Consider the following 20,076-nt stretch of genomic DNA (forward strand, 5'->3'; position numbering starts at 1 on the left):
GTCTTATGAACATTAGATTCTAACTGTCTCCGACTAGTTGCACTTCTCAGTGTGCATATATTGGGCAGAAATGTCAAACTTTGGGGGTTTTTTTGTTTGTTTTTTCCTGAATCTTAGGAGAATATCTTAAAATCTTTAAAAGTATTATAAGAAAAAAAAATCTTATCTGATTCCAAAGGTCTGTTGATTCTATAATTCCTAAAAGACACGTATGTCTTTTGAGATATCTTTGTCTTTGAGTCTAATCCTCTGCCTGTTATACCATATATTTTTAAAATTCACATCTTGATGATGAAGTGGTGGTTGTAATATGCAGTCTTCATAGTGTCACATCTTCCCTCCTGCTGCGCCTCCCATGCTGAAGGCTGCTGTGAGGGAGCGGTGAAGCGGGGGACACACAGTGCGACTGCTTGGGTTTGAATCTTGGCACTGCCACCTGCAGTCTGGCTTTGACCCCGTTATTCTTCCTCTCTGTACTGTGGTTCCCTCATCTCTAAACCAGAAATAATGGTGTCTACCTCACAGGATTGCTTCCAGGGTTGAGTGGACATGGCCTGGGGCGGGGTGAGTGCTGTAAAAGTCTTGGCTGTTATCACCTTATCCACAGTTCGCGCCAGAACAAAGAGACATTAGAATGTTAAGGTTGTCCGTAATATATACTTGGCAATTTATGTGTGTGTCTGTGTGGTCACTGTCACAATGAAACAAAGAAGATAAGAAGGACACCAAATGATTATTTACTGGTGCCTATAGGAAAGAGAGAAAGCCAAAAATCTAAATTGCATAGATAGAAGTCCTTTGTTTTTAAATATAAGACAAAATTTCTATAACATGGTGTGAATTAAAAGAAATTGGCACTGAACTTCTTTTAGATCACGGTCAAATGTGGTCAGGTTTATTCTTAAAATAGTTCCTATGAGGTAAGTGTCACTCTGGTTGTAAATTTTTTTACCTTACCACCTTATTTTTTTCCCTTCCAAATTTTGTTATCTTTTTCAAGGAATTAATAAGGATTTTAGACTTAGATAAACACTGACACTGAGAATTTAAAGATTACATGGGCCTATTCCCTGTAGTTCACATGTGAGAGATTCAAGCCCTAAAGAGGCTAAATGATTTACAACAGCCACACTGATTTTAAAAAGGATAGGATTTTTCCTGATTCTTTCTACCCTGTGGCCTTTTGGTCATGAAGCTGGTGATTGCTCTGATTAAATAAGCTCTGATTGCTGAGCTTCATAAATAAAGGTTTACATAGGACTCCAAGTCATGGTACTGACCTGCAGGAAGAAGGAGATGGTGGCCAAAGACCAGTGGGTGTCTAAGGTCAGGAGAACAAGAGAAAACACAGAAGGGCTGAGTGAGTCCCTAGAGCAGGTCCTTTTGTAGTGATCTTTACTAAAGATGCAGGGGAGGTCAAAACAGTATTGAAAACCTGCCTGATTTGTGTTCTCCACACGTGCTCTATAGTGTAAAATGGGGAATAACTTGATTATATGCGTAGCGCTGTGCATCTAGGCGAGCTTTTTTTTCATTGTGGTAAAATATCTGTCATAAAATGTATTATTGTCAAGTCTATTAGGTGAGCTTTTGGACATAGTACTTGTGTCTTCTCTGTTCCTCCAGCTTTAAAAATTTCTTTTGTTTAGAGAAACCATTCTTTTAATTGACAAGGTAAATACTGAGCTGAGACCACAATAGCTATTGCCCTGAAGTAAATAGTTCATTGTTGACACCACCGGCTTTGCCCCACTGGGCACCTGTCTGCCAGATGATTCTGTTTACACGGTGAAAATTGCTTGCTTTCAGGCTCCCCTTGCCAACATTGAGGTCATCAGAAGCTGCAGAAGGGGATTAATGCACTGTTTTTGTTGTTCTCTTTAGTGATGTAAACACTGTTTTTCTCTGCTCTTCCAAGCTAATTAGCCTCACTCTCAATTTTACTACCCATAATTGGTGGCTATTAGCTGTGAAAGTACTGTTTTCTCCTGTGGCTATTTATGGTATCCTAGGATGTGACTGTGGGCTCAGCCTGGTCACCAGCCTGTCGATACTTTTGTAGTCCATTAAGAAATATCATAGACACAGACAATGGTTTGGTGGTTGCCAGAGGGTAAGGGGGGTGGGGGGTGGGAGATGAGGGTAAGGGGGATCGAATATATGGTGATGGAAGGAGAACTGACTCTGGGTGATGAACACACAATGGGATTTATAGATGATGTAATACAGAATTGTACACCTGAAATCTATGTAATTTTACTAACAATTGTCACCTCAATAAATTTAATTAAAAAAAATTAAAGTTAAAAAAAAATATATCTTCTGGAGGATTCAGGCTGTTTCATTACCTGTTTTGACTCAGACTAATATGACTAATATGGCAGAGAGGAGCCTTGAAAGAATTATTTTTACTTATTTTTAGTGAGCCAGGGCCTATGATTGGAATGGCTTTTTCTCTTGTAAAATAGTCTCATTCTTAGTTCCCAGCTTTTTGCCTGCTGCCATCTGTGACATGATAATCACGTTAGGCTTCTTCTTGTCAGCCCTCTCTCAGGTGCCCATCGATTAAAACAGAGTACTTGACTTGAGGACTGCGCTGCTTCGTGGGCATGCAGCCTGGGCATTTGGCACAGGGCTCTTCAAAAGGGCCTGGTTCAGTGCTCTGCTGGTGCCATCTTGAAATTCATAATAAGTTTTGAATAAGGGGCTAATTTGGCATTAGTCCCTTTGAGTTACGTAGTCAGTCCTGCCTGGAGAATCCCTTCTAGAAAATACCATGCCCCTATTTGCATTTTAATCCATAAACTATATCTTGCATTTTAATCCACAAACTATATCTATATCTATTGGCTATTTGTACTAGGGAATAAAATGAGAATTGTATTGTACTTGAGAGAAAAAGCGTGATGACCAGTCAAATTTCTCTTCTCCAGGAATAGATGATTATGTTGTTGTTCATGCAGATCTTCTAAAGGGAAGGGCTGAGGACCTGAAACCAGACCCTTATCTCCGTAAGAGTCCCTCGCTTGAGTCACTGAGCAGACCACCTTCTCTGGGCTTTGGGAACACTAGACTGCTGAGCGCTTCCACTGGGGGCCTGAAACCACAAAGCAAACTCAGGTATCATGTTTTCAACAGTGAGAAATCAGAAAAGCACTGGACTGATAACCTTGTATTCTTCCTTCTGTTTTATCCCGTACAGTCAATTTACTTCTACAAATATTTCCTGAATGAAAATAATTAAGACACAGTGCCTGGCTTCAGCAAGAGAGAAGGGCACTGGACAGAAGTACTGTACACAGTGAAATCAAGGGGTGCAGAAAAAGAAGTGTAAGCAGAGAGTCCTTGGGTGCTTGTTGGTTGGATCAAGGAGTCTGGAGAGAGGAAGTGGCATTATTTTTTAAGTTTTTTTTTTTTTTTCATTAGCTGTTTTTTTAGTTTCAGGTGTACAAAACAACATAATTAGACATTTACACCCCTCACAAAGTGATAACCCCCCCCCCAGTCTACTACCCCTCTGACATTGTTTATAGCTATTATCATGCCATCAACTATATGGAAGTGGCATTTTTGCCAGGGGGCCTGAAAGTCTCATTGTGAGGAGGCCTGGTACAATGTTCAGGGAACAGTGGGTGGTTTCGTTTGGTAAGACGAGACTGTGGGCTTCGTGAGGGCCCCTGACATACGTATGGTAGGCTGCCCGTGTTGGCTGGGAGGTAGATAGATGGTTAGAATGTCACAGCTGAAAAGGAAGGTTGGAGCCATATTGCAAATGGTCTTCATTGCCAAGGTGAGAGGTTTGAACTCATTTTGGTAAAGCGTAGGGAACCATTAAGATTGTGGAATGTATTTTTCTTTTATTCTGAGTAGTGGTAGTGATACGGTAAACAGTGGCATGTAAGAAGGATTGGAGAAACATTTCAAAATCAGTGTTTAGAGAGTACTTCAGCGGCGATGTGAGGGATGAAGTGGACATGGAGAGGACAGAGACTGCCAGGCCTGCCAGGCCTCGTCACCAAGGGCCTGTCTTTGCTGTCACACCTCTGCCACCTCCTCCCTTTTTAATCCTCCTGGTCACCCAGGCCACGCAAATCTCTTTCAACTACTTCCTCACCCTCCAGTCACTTTCCTGCTCCTCCACGTTGAGTCAGTCTTCTAAAACACTGAGTGCATACTGTGCAGACCCTCTCAGAAACCTCCCGTGACTCTGTTATCCACACTTCAGTGCACACTTCTTAGCCCAGTCTTCTAGATTCTCCACAACTTGGGTCCACCCCAGTTCACCTGCCAGAATGTCCCAGCCCTTCACTCCATCAAAGCCTGTTTTATTCTCTGCTTTTGCAACATAATGTAAGCATTTCTGACTGTTTGCAAGGTTCTGGCCTGAATTGTCTTCCTTTTGTCCTTTCATACTCCTAAATACCACTTCTCCTTCGAGATCAAACCTCCCATGAGGTTTTATCTAACTACCCTGGTAGATCAACCTCCCCTTTCTTTGCCTTTCATGTCTTACCCTCATTTGGATATTTAGTTCACTGTTGCATAGTGTACATGCCTTTGCCCTCATTTAGACTGTAATTTAGTACACAGTAAGGACTTAATCTTACATTTTGATATTCTCAACCCCTTGTGTTGTACAACATACTTAGCATTTCACTTAGTAAATACTGATGAATAGGTAGATAGATGACTATACAGAATTGGCTACTTTAGGAATAATGGCTTTTTCACAGACATCACAACTACCATAATGAGTATTATAAGAGGGTTTTATAAAAGTTTGAATAAGTTCAGCTCTTGTCAGATCTTTGGGTGTAGCCTATATTTGAAACCAAATAGATGAAGTCATATCATACAGAGGTTTAATTTAAAGCCCAAGATATTACATGTCAGTCTTGTTTATGTGCAAGAGATTTAAATAATTAAAACAGGTTTTAAGGACCCAAATTAGTGCTCTTCTGAAACTGCTCTTTTCTTTATGCCAGAAATGCATACAAAAGGCCATGTGTATATTAATATGCTATTTATATTGTAACCTTAATCATGAAAGCTTAAATTTGTGAAATTAATTTGTTATTTATTTTTATATTCATGTTATTGAGACAAACCAGTGACAGGATAGAAATTACTTTGGAAATTCTCATCCTATTATTAATTTTTTTATTTTTTTGAACTCGTACCTAGTTAGCTCTGTTTTTCCAAAGAAAACTGTTTGGTAAATGTTTTAGTCATCCATTTATACAGAAACTCTTTTCCAAACCTTTATTTCTGTCTTCCCTAATTTGTCAGGCCTAGAAATTCAGCTCCAAGAAATGAAATGAGGCCAGGCATGGTAAACACAGGCAAAGTCATCATAACGTCATTGTTAACAGCGACTGTGACCACAGAAGCTCATGGACTTGAGTTTACACATATGCCAGATACAAGGAAAAGCAGCCATCAGATTATACAAGAAAAATTTTCATTCAAGTATAAAGTTTTTCTTAAAATCTCTCCACCTTGATTCATATTGCTAAGGTCTACTACTCCTTTTTAATTCATTTAAAATATTTTTATTTAGTGTTGGATGGATAAAAACAAAATAATAAGATATGTGTAAGGTATAAAGAATATCAACACAATGGAGATCTACCTGGATACCCCACCTTCCAGTTTAAGGAAGAGAAAATTATTATTACCTTTGAAATTTCCTATTAGCCCCTTTCATTTATATCACCTCCATACCCCTCCCTTGCCTCCCTCCAAGGTCACCACCATTCTGAATTCTTTACATGTCTTTCCTTGTTTTTCTTTACAGTTTCACCATGTGTTTTGTTTACCCAAACAGTATATTATTTAAATTGCATATTTAGAATTTTGTATACATGGAAACATTGTGTTTTTTTAATTAAAAATTGTTCCTGCCTTTCATTCAAGTTATTGCATACAAGGACTGACAATTAAGTTTGTGAACTTGTTGCAATAATGTTGGTCACCTTTTTTGATATCAGAGGGACTATTCCTTATGAATTTTACCAACTGGACAAACAGTTAACCAAGTTTACTATTTGGAAGTGCTGAAAAGGCTGCGTAAAAAAGTTAGATAACCTGAACTTTTCGCCAACAATTCATGTCTCTTGCATCACAACAATGCACCAGCTCACACGGCACTGTCTGTGAGGAGTTTTTAGCCAGGAAACAAATAACTGTATTGAAACACTTTCACTACTCACCTGATCTGGCCCCAATGACTTCTTTCTTTACCCAAAGATAAAGGAAATATTGAACAGAAGACATTTTGATCACATTCAGGACATCAAGGGTAATAAGACGACAGCTCTGATGGCCATTCCAGAAAGAGTTCCAAAATTGCTTTGAAGAGTGGACTAGGTGCTGGCATTAGTGCATAGCTTCCCATGGGGAGTACTTCGAAGGTGACCTTAGTGATATTCAGCAATGAGGGATACAGCGCTTTGTCTAGGATGAGTTCGTGAACTTCATTGTCAGACCTCATACATCTGTAATTCATTAGTTTTTATTGCTACATAGTATATTCCATTGTATAAATATATCACAGTTTATTCATTTTCCTGATAATGCACATTTGTTTTTTTTCCAATTTTTGCTATTGTGAAAAGCTGCTGTGAACATTCTTGTATTTGTGCCCTGATGAGGTATATACATCTAGGAGTAAATCCTGTTACTCTTAATTGTTGCCTGCTATTGTTGGTACTCCAGAGGTGCCCGCCCTCTGTTCTTCTTGCTCTGTTCCTGCGCTCTTGTACAAGGGGCAGGGATATAGTACTGTTCAAAATGCAACAGGGATATCATTCCCATTTCATGACATCCATCATAACAGAAACTGATCTTAAATCCCTTTTTAGTATTTGGATAATTTTAGATAGCATAAAAATGATCATAGATATTTATAGAAAACTGAGGATGGGGCACTTAAACTCTTGCTCTTGGAATGCCATGATATTAAGTAAAATCTCCTCCTTTGGGAGCTCAGAATTGAGTTAATGTGTCGTGAACTGAGCAGTATGAGTATCACCTCTGGAGTGTGCAAAGCCCTTCTTTTGAGTCATTTTCACCTTTTATCTCCCATCTCATCACCTCCCCATAAGCGGACAATCTGTGTTTTTAAAATGTCCTTCTGACCTACCTTTTATATATGTAAGTATAGGTATAGCCTTGAAACATAGAGAGTATTTTTTACTATAGATGTCTTTAATTAAAATGATACTTAAAGTAAACAAACAAAAGGCAAAATGGATAGAGCAACAGGTGGATTCAAAACAAACAAAACAAAAAAACTCTCCCTAGACCTCTGATATCCAAGAAACAATTTAATTTTTCTTTTATACCATGAGACATCATAAAAATGTATTGTTAATGTGACTGATTTGGTTGTTATTCCTTAGAGCCTCACTGGAATGACCTAGACTTTTGCTTTTCTAATCTACTTATTTGTTTCTTATATATTTGAGGGTTCTGAAAATTAGCACCTTCTCTTTACTGTGTACCCTTCTTTCTAATTAGTGTGGAAAGAAGAGACCCTCTGGCTGCCTTGGCCCGGGAATATGGCGGCTCCAAGCGCAATGCTCTACTAAAATGGTGCCAGAAGAAGACAGAAGGTTATGCGGTAAGCGACAATGTCAGCCAGTGTCCAGCCAGCTCTGGGCATTAGTCGTCCTGTGCCGGTATGTGTTTTGTGTGTTCATGTGCTTGGATGGGCCAATGTGCGTGTTATTGCCATCTTTCTAGTTTCCTAGGCAGGGCTGGCAGGCAATGTGCTGCGCAGAGGTACCACCCAGACAAAGAGGCGAGAGGGACTGAAAGCCAGTCTGCACTCCATTCAACAAGCCATGTACCTCAGGGTGGACCTACGTCTCCCGTGGGCAGGGCTACCTTTTCTTTGCACAGAGGAGATGGAAACTCCCCAAGCAGTGCACCCAACACTGCTTCTTTTCCTAATTCACACAAAGGTCACACATAGCTGAGCCTTCAAAGTGACTCTATTACTTTAACAGTTGTTTATATTTAGTTTAGGAGTTTCAGTTTACCAGAAGAGTATTTGTTTTCTGTGAAAAGTTAGACAAGAAAGTAATACCTGACAGAAGTGTAAGCTTTTTCATTATGAATATCATAACAAAGATAAAAGTGCATCAAACATAAATTAGTTCCATGAATTATGAAGTGAAAACCCATGCAGTCACTACTCACATCCAGAAATACAGCGCTGCCAGGTCCCCCAAACCTTTCATGTGACTTTCTAATCATAACCACTCCCTACTCCCAACGATAGCTGTTATCCTCCATTTTCCTTATAGTTTTCTACAAAAATATGCTTCCCTCAGTGCTATGTTAGTTTTGCCTACATTTGAACTCTATAAAATGGAGTAAAAAATAATACTTGCATCTGGCTTTTTTCACACAGTATTAAGATTTATCCATATAGCTCGTTGTGTATAGCTTTAGTTTTATGCATGTCCATATAAACTTATAGATTTATCCATATTCATGTTGCATATAGCTGTAGTTTGTTAATTTTCTTCACCATTTAGTAACCTACTGTGTGATCCTACCATTATTTATTTATCCATTGTATTATTTATGGACAGATGTGTTATTTCTAGGCTGGCACTATTATAAAAAGTGCTGGTATGTTCTTGTTCATGTCTTTTGGAACACATGTGCCCATTCTTTCTGGATCCATAATTGATCAAATAACTGAGCCATAGGGTATGCTTGTATTCGAGTATGGTAGATAGTGCCAAACAGATTTCTGAAGTAGTTGTACAGTTTACCTCCCAACAGCAATGTATGAGAGATCTATTTCCCTACATTCTCACCAATACTTGGTGTTGTCAGCGTTTTTACTTTTGGTCGTTGGATGAGTGTGTAGTGGTTGTGGTTGTGATTTGCATTTCTCTGCTGGCTAAGGAGGTTGAGCGCCTTTTCATATGCTAAACATTCGGGTAGTCTCTTTGGGGATGTGCCTGCTCAGGTCTTCTGTCCATTTTTTAAATCAGGTTGTCTTTCTTTTCCTTATTGCTTTCAGGAGTTCTTGATATGTTCTGGATATAAGTCCTTTGTTAAGTAGATATTATTGCAAATATCTTCTCCCAGTGTGGCTTGAATTTTTGCTTTTTTGTTGAACAAAGGTGTTAATTTTAATTAAGTCTAATTTATCAGTCTCTTCTCTAATGGTTAGTGATTTTTGTGTCCTGTTTAAGAAATATTTGTCTATTTCAAGGTCATGAAAATATTTTTCTGTGTTTTCCTCTAGAAGTTGGCTTATTTTACCTTTCTCATTAAATAGACACCCTCTTTAAAATTGCCAGCTCCTACTCCCTTCTCCTCACTCAGTCCCATTCTCAGGGTTGAAACCATCCCAAAAGGGAGGCCATCACAATAACAACATCCCCCCACCCCGCATGCCCGCCATGCCACCAAGGAAATGGAAAATAATAAGAAGTTAGGGAGAGAAAGCTGATTCCAGGAAGGAAAAAGAAGTAGGAATGGTAACAGAAAATTGAAGATGAGAAAGAGCTGTCAGCCAGGGATGAAGTCTTAACTGGCTGAACCACTTGGCACCACTGAGGGTTGACGACACCGTCATTTCCCCATGCCACAGAAACCGATTGAGAGAAGTGTTAGAATAGGTATGAAAAGGCGATTAAAATTTCCAGGAGGAATTGGCCCATTAACATATAATGTTATAATTACATTGCAAGGAGGAATTATATGGTAAGATATTTCTAGTCTAACAGAATATTTCCAGTTGTCATGAGTTTTTTGTTTTCTTTCGTGAATATCTTAAACTAGTTTTTGAAAGTGTTTTACATTTGATGAAACCCAAAATTCATTTTGCCTGGAGAGTATTTTTCATTCATTGTTAAATCTGTAAATTTAGAGAGAAATATAAATCATATGTATTTGACTTACCTACTCTTCATAAAATATCCTCTGTCTAGACCTGTTTGTCCAAGATGCGTCATAAGCCTTCTAAATCTTGTTCTCTCAGACTTAGGAACCCAAAAATAAATTGTAGAAAACTCAGATGGTTCACAATCTTTTTGGAAATCAGTAGCCATGTGCATTTCTACTTAAAATAACTTTCTTCTTACTCCACCAATATATAGTGTGATAGGTCATGTCAAAACTCTCCGTATATTAATTTGACAAATTTTTATTGAGGGGCTTATTCAGTGTCAGATAATAAATCAGGTGCTGGAAAATCAGTGTTGAAGGAAATGGGCAAAATCTCTGCTCTCATGGAATTTACATTCTCGGTGGGGGGGTGTCAATTAATTAAAATAAAAAAGTAAAATATGTACTGTATTAGAAGGTGGTATGTACTACGGAGAAAAATAAAGCAGGGTCTGGGAATATTGGGTGGCAGATACAATTTTAATGAAAAGGTCGAGGACGGGACAGTTGAGCGCTGGCTCACCTCACCTGAAGGAGCTGGAGACTTTTGTATTTTCATCAAGGCTTATCGCATACCAAGTGCTAGGCTTGGAAGGTCAGAATAAGGATATCATCACTTTAGCAACTGTATCAGTTGAAATTTAAGTAACACAAGGTGGCCTCTCCCATTTAGCAGCACAGAGGAGTTAGCATAGCAGGCCAGACCCACATACTGAGTCCTTGTTCAGCTTTCTGGTGTCTTAAGAGTTAGATCGCGTGAAAGAACGTGATCATCATGCACTCACTGAGTGGCGCTCATCGCAGAGGAGACCTTCCAGACATGCTGCTCATCTCAGATTTCATTGGATATTTTTTGGAAATAGCCAGATTTCCAGGAAGGCCCTGCAAATTACACTCAGTCCCGGGCTTGGTGCTTGTTAAATACCTGTTAGCTATATCCCAAACTGGGGTAGACCTGACCCCTGGGTCCCCTACATATCCCTTTTTTGTCCTCTTATAGAGGTTACGACAGAGAAATTTCCACCTTGAATGTAAATACCACTGTGGGTTCTGAAAGGGCAGAAAGCCAAGGTGGTTGATATGACAGGCAGAATTCTGAGACCCCCAAGTGACCCTCGCCCTTGTATTTCCTCCCTGCACATGGCAAAAGGGAACTTATCTGGGCAGACCTAACACATGAACCTATTAAAAGCTGAAAGTTTTCTCTGAAGCATAAAAGGGACTCAGGGCAGTGTTGGTGGGTTTGGAGTTGGGGGGAGCACGTGAGCCAGGAGGTCCCTGGCTGACAGGAAACCTCAACTTTCTAGCACTAACGCTTTAGTGCTGAGGTCCTCCCAATATCCAGGGGATGCCATGGGGGACGCTCTGCAGTTTTGAAGTTGACAATGGCAAGTGCGCTGCTGCAGGGTCCTTGTCATTTCTCTCCCTGTCCTCATGCCGTTAGATCTCAGCTAGGCTGAGGATGGTCACTTTGCCTGGTCTCCTGTCTTCCCTTAGCTGAGGGACGCTGGCCTGTAACACACTCTGCATGGGTGGAATTAGCTCTGAATCTCTGCAGAGTCCTGGTACCTCCCAGGAAGCATGACTAGGTGGGGCCACCGCACACCTTTACAGGTGGCACCTTGGCTGTGTGCCTAGGGCCTGCTGTTTCTGGACTATGTGGCCACACCGGTGATTTATTTGGTCGAGGGCATAGGTAGGGATTATCTAACATCTCACTTAGCTCTTCGTAGCTAGAATCCATAACTTATAGCAAGTTCTAACAGGCTGAGTTTTAAAGTTTTAGAGGCCTCAGATTTCAAATGTCAAAATTAGAACATTAGGGCCAGCCCGGTGGCTCAGGTGATTAGAGCTCCATTCTCCTAACTCCGAAGGCTGCTGGTTCAATTCCCACATGGGCCAGTGGGCTCTCAACCACAAGGTTGCCGGTTCAATTCCTCGAGTCCCGCAAAGGACGGTGGGCTGCACCCCCTGCAACTAGAAAACATCTACTGGACCTGGAGCTGAGCTGCACCCTCCGCAACTAAGACTGAAAGGACAACAACTTGACTTGGAAAAACAAAAAGGTCTGGAAGTATATACACTGTTCCCCAATAAAGTCCTGTTCCCCTTCCCCAATAAAATCTTTAAAAAAAAAAATTAGAACATTAGAGCAGTACTGCAGTAGAAAGAAAGAAATATGTAAGATGATACCCAAGTTCATTCTTATGGGAAGCGTAATTTGAAAATAGTTTGGCTGGAAATGGGCAAGTATTTTTTATTGTTTTCATCTTAAGTCACTATCTTAGCGTTTTTTTGTTGTTTTGCTGTGTAATAAATTACCACAGACTCATTGACTTAAAACAAATACCTGCTTATGAGCTCATAGTTCTTACAGGTCAGAGTCCCGCCTGGCATGGCCGGGCTCTCAGCTCAGGGTCCTGCAGGCTGAAATGAAGGTGTCACCTGAATGGCATTTCCACCTAGAGGCTCTAGGGAAGAATCTACTTCCAAGCTTCGAAGTTCACTCAGGGCGTTGGCTGAACTCACCCTTTTAAATTTGCCCTGTGACCTTAACTGAATCACCGGTGTGGCCACATAGTCCAGAAATGGCAGGCCCTAGGCACACAGCCAAGGTGCCACCTGTAAAGGTGTGCGGTGGCCCCACCTAGTCATGCTTCCTGGGAGGTACCAGGACTCTGCAGAGATTCGGAGCTAATTCCACCCATTCATCAGAGTGTGTTACAGGCCAGCGTCCCTCAGCTAAGGGAAGGCAGGAGACCAGGCAAAGTGACCATCCTTAGCCTAGCTGAGATCTGACGGCATGAGGACAGGGAGAGAAATGACAAGGACCCTGCAGCACCACCTATGTGGACATCAACTTCAAAACTGCAGAGCGCCCCGCATGGCGTCTCCTGGGTATTGGCAGGACCTCCGCACTAAAGTGTTAGTGCTACGAAAGTCCCAGTTAGTCCGCAGACACCACGGAGAAGGAGATTCCGTACTAGTTGGGTTTGGATTTAGTGTTTCCCTCTCCCCCGTTTTCCACAAGGATACGTTCAAAGACCCCTAGCAGGTGTCTGAAACCGCAGGTAGTACCAAACCCTGTATATACTATGTTTCTCCTATACATTCATACCTAGTATGATAAAGTTTAATTTATAAATTAGGCACAGTAGATTAATAGCAATAACAAAGTAGAAAATTATAACAGTATACAGTAATAAAAGTTATATGAATGTGGTCTCTCTCAAAATATCTTATTGTACTGTACTCACCCTTCTTGTGATGATGTGAGGTGACAAAATACCTTATTAAGTTGAGAAGTTTTTACCTTTTCACCTAAGGGAAGCACTTTACAGCTTCTCTTTGGCCTATCTGAATTGCCACATCACTACTCTTGCACTTTGGGTCCATTATTAAGTAAAATGAGGGTGACTTGAACTCAAGCACTGCGATACCGGGTGAGTAGATCTGTTAACTGGGGTGGCTACTAAGCGATTAAGGAACTGGCAGTTTATACGGTGTGGATACACTAGGCGAAGGGATGATTCAGGTCCCAGGCAAGACGGAGCAGGAACCCGAGATATTATCATGCTACTCAGAATGGCGCACAATTTAAAACTTACGAATTGTTTGTTTCTGGAATTTTCCGTGTAATATTCTTGGACCGTGGTTGGCTGTGGGTAACTGAAACCAAGGATAAGGGGGTGCCGCTATGCTAACAGCACTGCTTATTTCAAACATTCTGCAAGGCTAGACTTAATGGTTCTGAAGCTTGCTGATAAACTTAAAAGCCGTACACCACACACACATCTATATATGGAGAGAGAAAGCAATGGGTTATTTATCTCAAGACACTTGAGTTCATTTACCACTTAAGTGCACATTGATTTTCTTGTAATATATTCTACATATTAGTAAATAAATGCTATTTCCTGGAACAAACCTGTTTTATAAGCTTTGTGGCCATACTATGCTTCATAGTTAAAGGCATCATTCCTGAAAGATTAAACCAAAAATGTGTTCAATAGTTGAATAGTCCAGGGAGCTCCTTGCTCCTTCTTATGAACCTTTAAACAGAATAACTGTGACTTGTGACAAGTAACAGAAGCTCCATAGTTTAAATTCAAATAAGACCTTTGCCCTCCTGGCTAGTGTTTTTCTTCACAGAGCTTCTGTAGTCACTGGTACATAAATGTCCTCTAACCATCTCTTCCTTATCTTTCCATTAGTAAGATAATTTAAGTAAGGTAATTTAGTAAGAAAATTTAATTGTCAACAAGATTATTTCTTCCCAAATCATCCCATCACATAGAATTGTGATTCACATTTTATCTCCTAATTTTAACCAAGGCTGAATCAAAGTTTGAGGGCTCTGTCATTTTATTTCACAAGCACTGAGGCCAGAGGAATGAAGATGCAGAGTACTGGTGGGCACTTGGGTGAAGCTGGAGACAGCGGTGACTGTCGCCTTAGGAGCAGTGCGGCAGGAGGCTGAGGCCAGCAGCGTCAGGAGGGGCCCCCAGCAGTTCTGATTCAGGGCAGTTTCTGGGGGAACATCTCAGGGATACTTCCAACCCTGACCTGAGACAGTCACTTAGGTGAGTTGATTGTGGAATGACCAAACTAGTTTTAGTTCAAGGTTGGGGTGCAGTCACCAAACAAATTTTATTCATACACACATATATGCACTTAACAAATATATACTGAACAGCTGCTGGATACTGTGCTCAGCAGCCAGGTCTAGACCTCCAGGAAGTGGGTGGGTCAAAGGTAGTGGAACAGACAACAAAGAAAGAAAAGAGAAGGGCAGGGGACTAGGCCCAAGAGCCTTGCAAGAATTAAGCAGGAGGGTGCAGTGGTGACGGGACAGTCTCAGTGGGGAAGGCCTGTCAGAGTGACGGGAAGAGCACCCCTGTGGCGATAGGGTGGAAGGAGGACCAGGCACAGGGAACAGTTCATGCAAGGGGTTGGGACACAAACCCCTTGTGCTAGAGGGATGGAACAAGGCCTGTGTGGCCGGGAACAATGTTGGGCAAGGTACAGAGTGCGTTGGGACAAGACTAGAGAGTTGAATATTTGGATCATAGGTTTATTTCCAAGTGACAGTGGGACTCAAGGCTTCTGGGGGGGCAGTTCAAGCTCATTAGAGTGATGGTAACTTGGCTTTTGCCATGTCCCAGCTGGAGAGTGACAGCACCGAAGGTCAGCACATCTTCACACTTGGGTTCCATTGCGTTCCTCATTTGTGTCCGAGAAACTTAAAGTGATAATTCTGCCTTCCAGCGTTTTGGATATCTTCTCTGTAGCTCAGGCTCTGACAGCCATCTGTGGCTATAGATCCTTGAGCTCATTATAGTGAATCCCGTGTAAATTAAAATATTCTTTTAATCACCCACAGGCATTACAGATTGTTATAAATATCCAAAAATATTAAAGTTGTTTTTTAAACTAAGCATTAAAATTGTTCAATCTCACTTGTAATCAAAGAAATACAAATGAAAAAATGAGAGGCCCTTTCTTTGCTTATTATACTGGAAGATTTTTGTTTTAAATGATGAAATAGTCAAAATGAGAATTCTACTCCACTATTGGTGGGAGTGTACGTGAATACTGCCTTTTGGGAGGGAAGTATAGCGGTGTTTGAGGAATCTCAAAAATGAGTGTAAACTTTAACACAAAAATATGTTCTAGGTATTTATTTCAAGAAAATATTCATGAATGCCTATGAAGACATAATTTAAAGCAAGTTTATTATAGTTTTATATATTTATTTAAAATTATTTTAAAAGAACTGGAAATGATACAAATTTCTAATAGGGGAATCAAACTTAAAAATCATGCTTTGTGCAAATATATTTGGGAACTAGAAAAAGTGTTCACACTACATTAAGTCAAAAGTTAGATTTTAAAAGAGTCTACACAATATGACTGCAATTCTGTAGAAATAAATGTATATAAATGTTATACAAATGTTAACAGTGTAACCACTGGATGAGTACTAAGAATTTATTCATGCTTTCCTGTGTATTTTTCATTTTCTGCATTGAACATGTATATTTTTAACAAAAATATTTTTTAAATTGCATCTTTTTTAAAGGAAAGCCAAATGTAGGTCACACATTATATGATTCTGTTGATATGAAACATAAACATATTCAGAATATAAACAATATTTGCATATTCTGTCCAGAGTATGCAAATTCATAGTCAGAAAGTAGATTAGTGGTTGCCAGGGACTGCGGGAGGGAGTTTAGAGAGTGACTGGGTACAGGGTTTCTCTTGGGGGGGATAAAAGTGTTCTGGAATTAGATAGGGGTGTTGGTTGCACAACCTTGTAAATGAACTAAAAACTACTGAATTATACATTTTAAAAGGGTAAACTTTATGGTGAATTCTATATAAAGCTTTTATTTTCTTTAAAGGCAGTTAGAAGAGCTTACGTAGGGGGATCATGGAACTAGATTAGGGGTACATGGGGTAGAAACTGCTATTTAAATATAAATCTTATCAAACTATAACTTTAAACATACCCGTGTGTTTCTTTGTATAATAAAAAATAATTTAAATAAAACAAAGTAAAAGGGAGAGATGCAAGGTATTATACTTTGTTTTTATTTGGGAGGTGGAATTCACAAGTAGTCACTTTATTTTTATGATTTAGAGCCCAAATATATTATTTGTATCAAATGTTATTATGGTATACATATAACTTCGGGGCAAAAGTCTGAGGGAAAAGGCCACAAAGGAGTATTATAGTCAATAATTAAACCAGATCCTTTCTGAGAAAATGTTTAAAGTGGAAGAACTGGGCACGAAGGAATTCCAGTATAAAGAATGGGCTTGGGCGCACGTGCAGGGTTGGGCTCCATTCCCATGGCTGCTGTGCCACTGCAAAGCCATGCAACAGTTAAGTCAGTTTTTTAACCTGCATCTCTTTAATTAAAATATAAACAAAAGACTGGTAAAACATTTTTCAGAAAATTGGCATTTTTCCAGGTGATATGCCTAAAATGTCTTTACCCCAAATTTCACATACTATAACTGAGAATTTTTTCATTTTGGCCTGGCCCCATCTTGTTTTTTTAAGACAGTAAAAGTAAACATTTTATAGCAAAGCGTTTGCCATTTGAAATAATAATAATATAGGTCTGATCCTGTTACACTAGATTTAAATCTCAACTCAGATCAGAGTTTAGCCAACCATGGTTCAGGAGGCAAACCTAGCCCATCACACATTTTCTATAAGTAAAATTTTATTGGAACACAGTCACACCCAATCATTTACATATTGCCTGTAGCTGCTTTTGTACTACAGCTGCAGAGTTGAGTCGTTGCAGCAGAGACCTTTTGGCTATATGACCTACAAAACCAAAATTTACTGTCTGCCCTTTACAGAAGTCGGCTGACCCCTCCCTTAGATAAAGATGTACACAAATATCTCCTGTTATTCAAATCATGTTTATTTCTTGCATCTCAGCAAGAAAAAGTGTTCACATAGGAAGAGACTTACTTGAAAATTTATCTGAATCTGTTCAGTTTCCAAATTTGTATTGCACGAGTTCCGCTAGCAGGGCATAGCTGTGCCCTCACAAAGGCACAAGTAAGTTATCTTTGAGCCTGTTTTTAACCTAGTAGCTAGGAGCTACATATTCTTCTCTGTTAGAGAAAAAAAGCAGTCTTTGTATTGTTCAAAACAAACCTTATTTTGCATCTAGAAAGAACACCCACGTTGCCGGCAAGTTCTGTTTTTCTGTCTCTGAGTTCCCACAGACAAGCACTAACACATGCTTGTCCAATAGCAAGCTGTATCAGGCCATTTGGGGCTCTAGTTGTTGTTTTCTTTTTTGAGACAGGTTTTTTGAGGGCTACATGCACAACTCATAGGATGAAAACGCTTTGATTTATTTATGGTCGTTAAAGTTGTTCTTTTCCTGACTTCATTATAAAGACAGATTCTCAATAGAAAATGAATGTCATTATTGGCCTCTACTCTCTTGAGGCCCTTCTTCGCCCCGTGTCTTGGTTTCTGCAGCTGTTTATGAAATGCAGTGATTTGTGTAGACCTTTTAAATGGCACCAGGTATTGTCTTACATTCTGAGGCAAGTAGAATTTATTAGGATGAAAGGCTGTATTTCCCAGGTTGTCGTAGGCATAAGATCAACTCTTGGCAATCCACATTTCCAGTTGGTTTTATCTCATGCTTAGACGCTCCCTTTCCCACTCTCAGTTGTCTGTGTACGTATGAAAAAAATATCAAATTAAAGAGTATAGATACCAGTGATTGTTTACACGGCAGCTGGGGTGGAACCTCCCACCTTCATCTGATGTACATGGTTGACAACGAAGCAACCATGACCACCCTGATCACTGCTGATGGGTCCAAGGGAGGGCACCCAATTTGAGCTGAGCCAGTCAGCCTCTTCTCAGGAGTTTCAGAAATAGAACTGAAAGAAATATTACTCTAGAATACAGAATTCAAGTGCTGTTGGCAGCCATGTTTTAGCCATTGTGTGGGAAAGAATGACTAACAGGCCTGTGGCTATCCTCACAAAGGCTGTCTGCAAGGTTGGCCCTTGACTGACGTCTGGTAACTTGGATATCTGGAGGGTTCCCACCATTCCCAGAACTGATAAAAGAGTCTCTGTGCCTAAACAGGTGGTGCAAATACTGTGGTTTCTGCTGAACACCCGCTTTCCTTCTCGGAGTCTGGATTTCTGACACATGCTAGGCACGTATCACCAATTCAATCCCAGACCCTTATGAAATGTCTCCATACATCATACATGTCAGGGATTCTACCAGTCTCACCTTGAGGAAGTCTCTCCTGGAGCGTCTGGCCTCCTCCAACATGGCTTGTCCTCTGTGCTGGTGCACAGCTGCCAAACTGAGGTCTCCCTTCACTACAATATCTTCTATTCTCCCTTTTTTTGATCCTCTGTGTTTCATGTCCTTTTCTTTTCTCTTTTCTTTTCTTTTCTTTCCTTTCCTTTCCTTTCCTTTCCTTTTCCTTTTCCTTTTCCTTTTCCTTTTCCTTTTCCTTTTCCTTTTCCTTTCCTTTCCTTTTCCTTTTCCTTTTCCTTTCCTTCCCTTTCCCTTTCCCTTTCCCTTTCCCTTTCCCTTTCCTTTCCTTTCCTTTCCTTTCCTTTCTTTTCTTTTCTTTTCTGGTTTTGGTTCCTCTAGTATCTTCCTGAGAAAGGGCTCATGGAAGGTAAAATTTTATGACTTAGCATCCTTACTTTACCCTGACCCTTGATCGTTTTCGTTGGATATAAAATTTTAGGTCATAAAATATTTTCCTTCATAATTTTGTAGGCATTGCCGTATTGTCTTTTAGTTTCCAGTGTTGCAGTGAGAACAAAATAATTTCAATCATTTGTATGTAATGTTTATCACCTCCAGAAGTTTGTAGGAGCTTCTGGGTGTTTCAGCATTCTAAAATTTCACGGTGTGTGTATTGATGTGTATCTTTTTCTTTCTATTGTACTGGGCACACACTGTACCTTTTCAAAAAGGCAACTCATGACCTAATTTTCTTACATTATTTCTTTGGTAATTTCTTCTTCTTTGTTTTCTTTCTCTGAAACTCCTAGCCTGGTCCCTTAATGATATCATATCTCTTTTCAACTTTTTCCATCTATTTGTTTCACAGTTTTCTTTTCTAAGACACTTCCTTAACTTTATCTTCCAAAGTCTATTAAATGTTTCATTTCTGCTATCATATTTTTTATATAATTTCAATTTCTTAAATCTTTAATTATGGTAAAATAGACGTAACAAAATTTACCATCTTAACCATTTTAAGTGTACAATTCACTAGTTTTAAGTATTTTCACATTGCTGTACAACAATCTCTGGAATTTTTTCATCTTGCATAACTGACACTCTGTACCCCTTAAGTAACAGCTCCCCACCCCTCTTTTCCTGCAGTCCCTGTCAACCACCATTCTGCTTTCTGTTTCTATGAATTTGACTACTTTAGGGACCTCATAAAGTAGAATCATACAGTATTTGTCCTTTTGTGACTTGCTTATTTCACTCAGCATAATGTACTCAATCCATGTTGTAGCACATGTCAGAATTTCCTTCCTTTTTGAGGCTGAATAATATTCCATTGTATGTATCTGCTATCATATTTTTAAGTTCTCGGAGTTCTTTTTTGGACCTGAATTTTTTAT

General features: G+C 39.8%; 1 protein-coding gene across 6 annotated transcripts in view; it reads left to right on the forward strand.

Annotated features, from left to right (window-relative positions):
- The window catches only part of SPECC1 (sperm antigen with calponin homology and coiled-coil domains 1), a 241,520-nt gene that overhangs the window by 188,334 nt on the left and 33,110 nt on the right, over positions 1 to 20,076 (forward strand). For all 6 annotated transcript variants that reach the window (XM_019757420.3, XM_088801896.1, XM_088801895.1 and 3 more), the window contains 2 exons: positions 2,964 to 3,120; positions 7,522 to 7,624. In XM_019757420.3, coding sequence (XP_019612979.3) covers positions 2,964 to 3,120; positions 7,522 to 7,624 — 260 coding nt within the window. The remainder of the gene's footprint in view (positions 1 to 2,963; positions 3,121 to 7,521; positions 7,625 to 20,076) is intronic.

Source organism: Rhinolophus sinicus, chromosome 12 (genome assembly GCF_057876585.1).
Source record: "Rhinolophus sinicus isolate RSI-liver-muscle chromosome 12, RSI-T2T, whole genome shotgun sequence".
Lineage (NCBI taxonomy): Eukaryota > Metazoa > Chordata > Mammalia > Chiroptera > Rhinolophidae > Rhinolophus > Rhinolophus sinicus.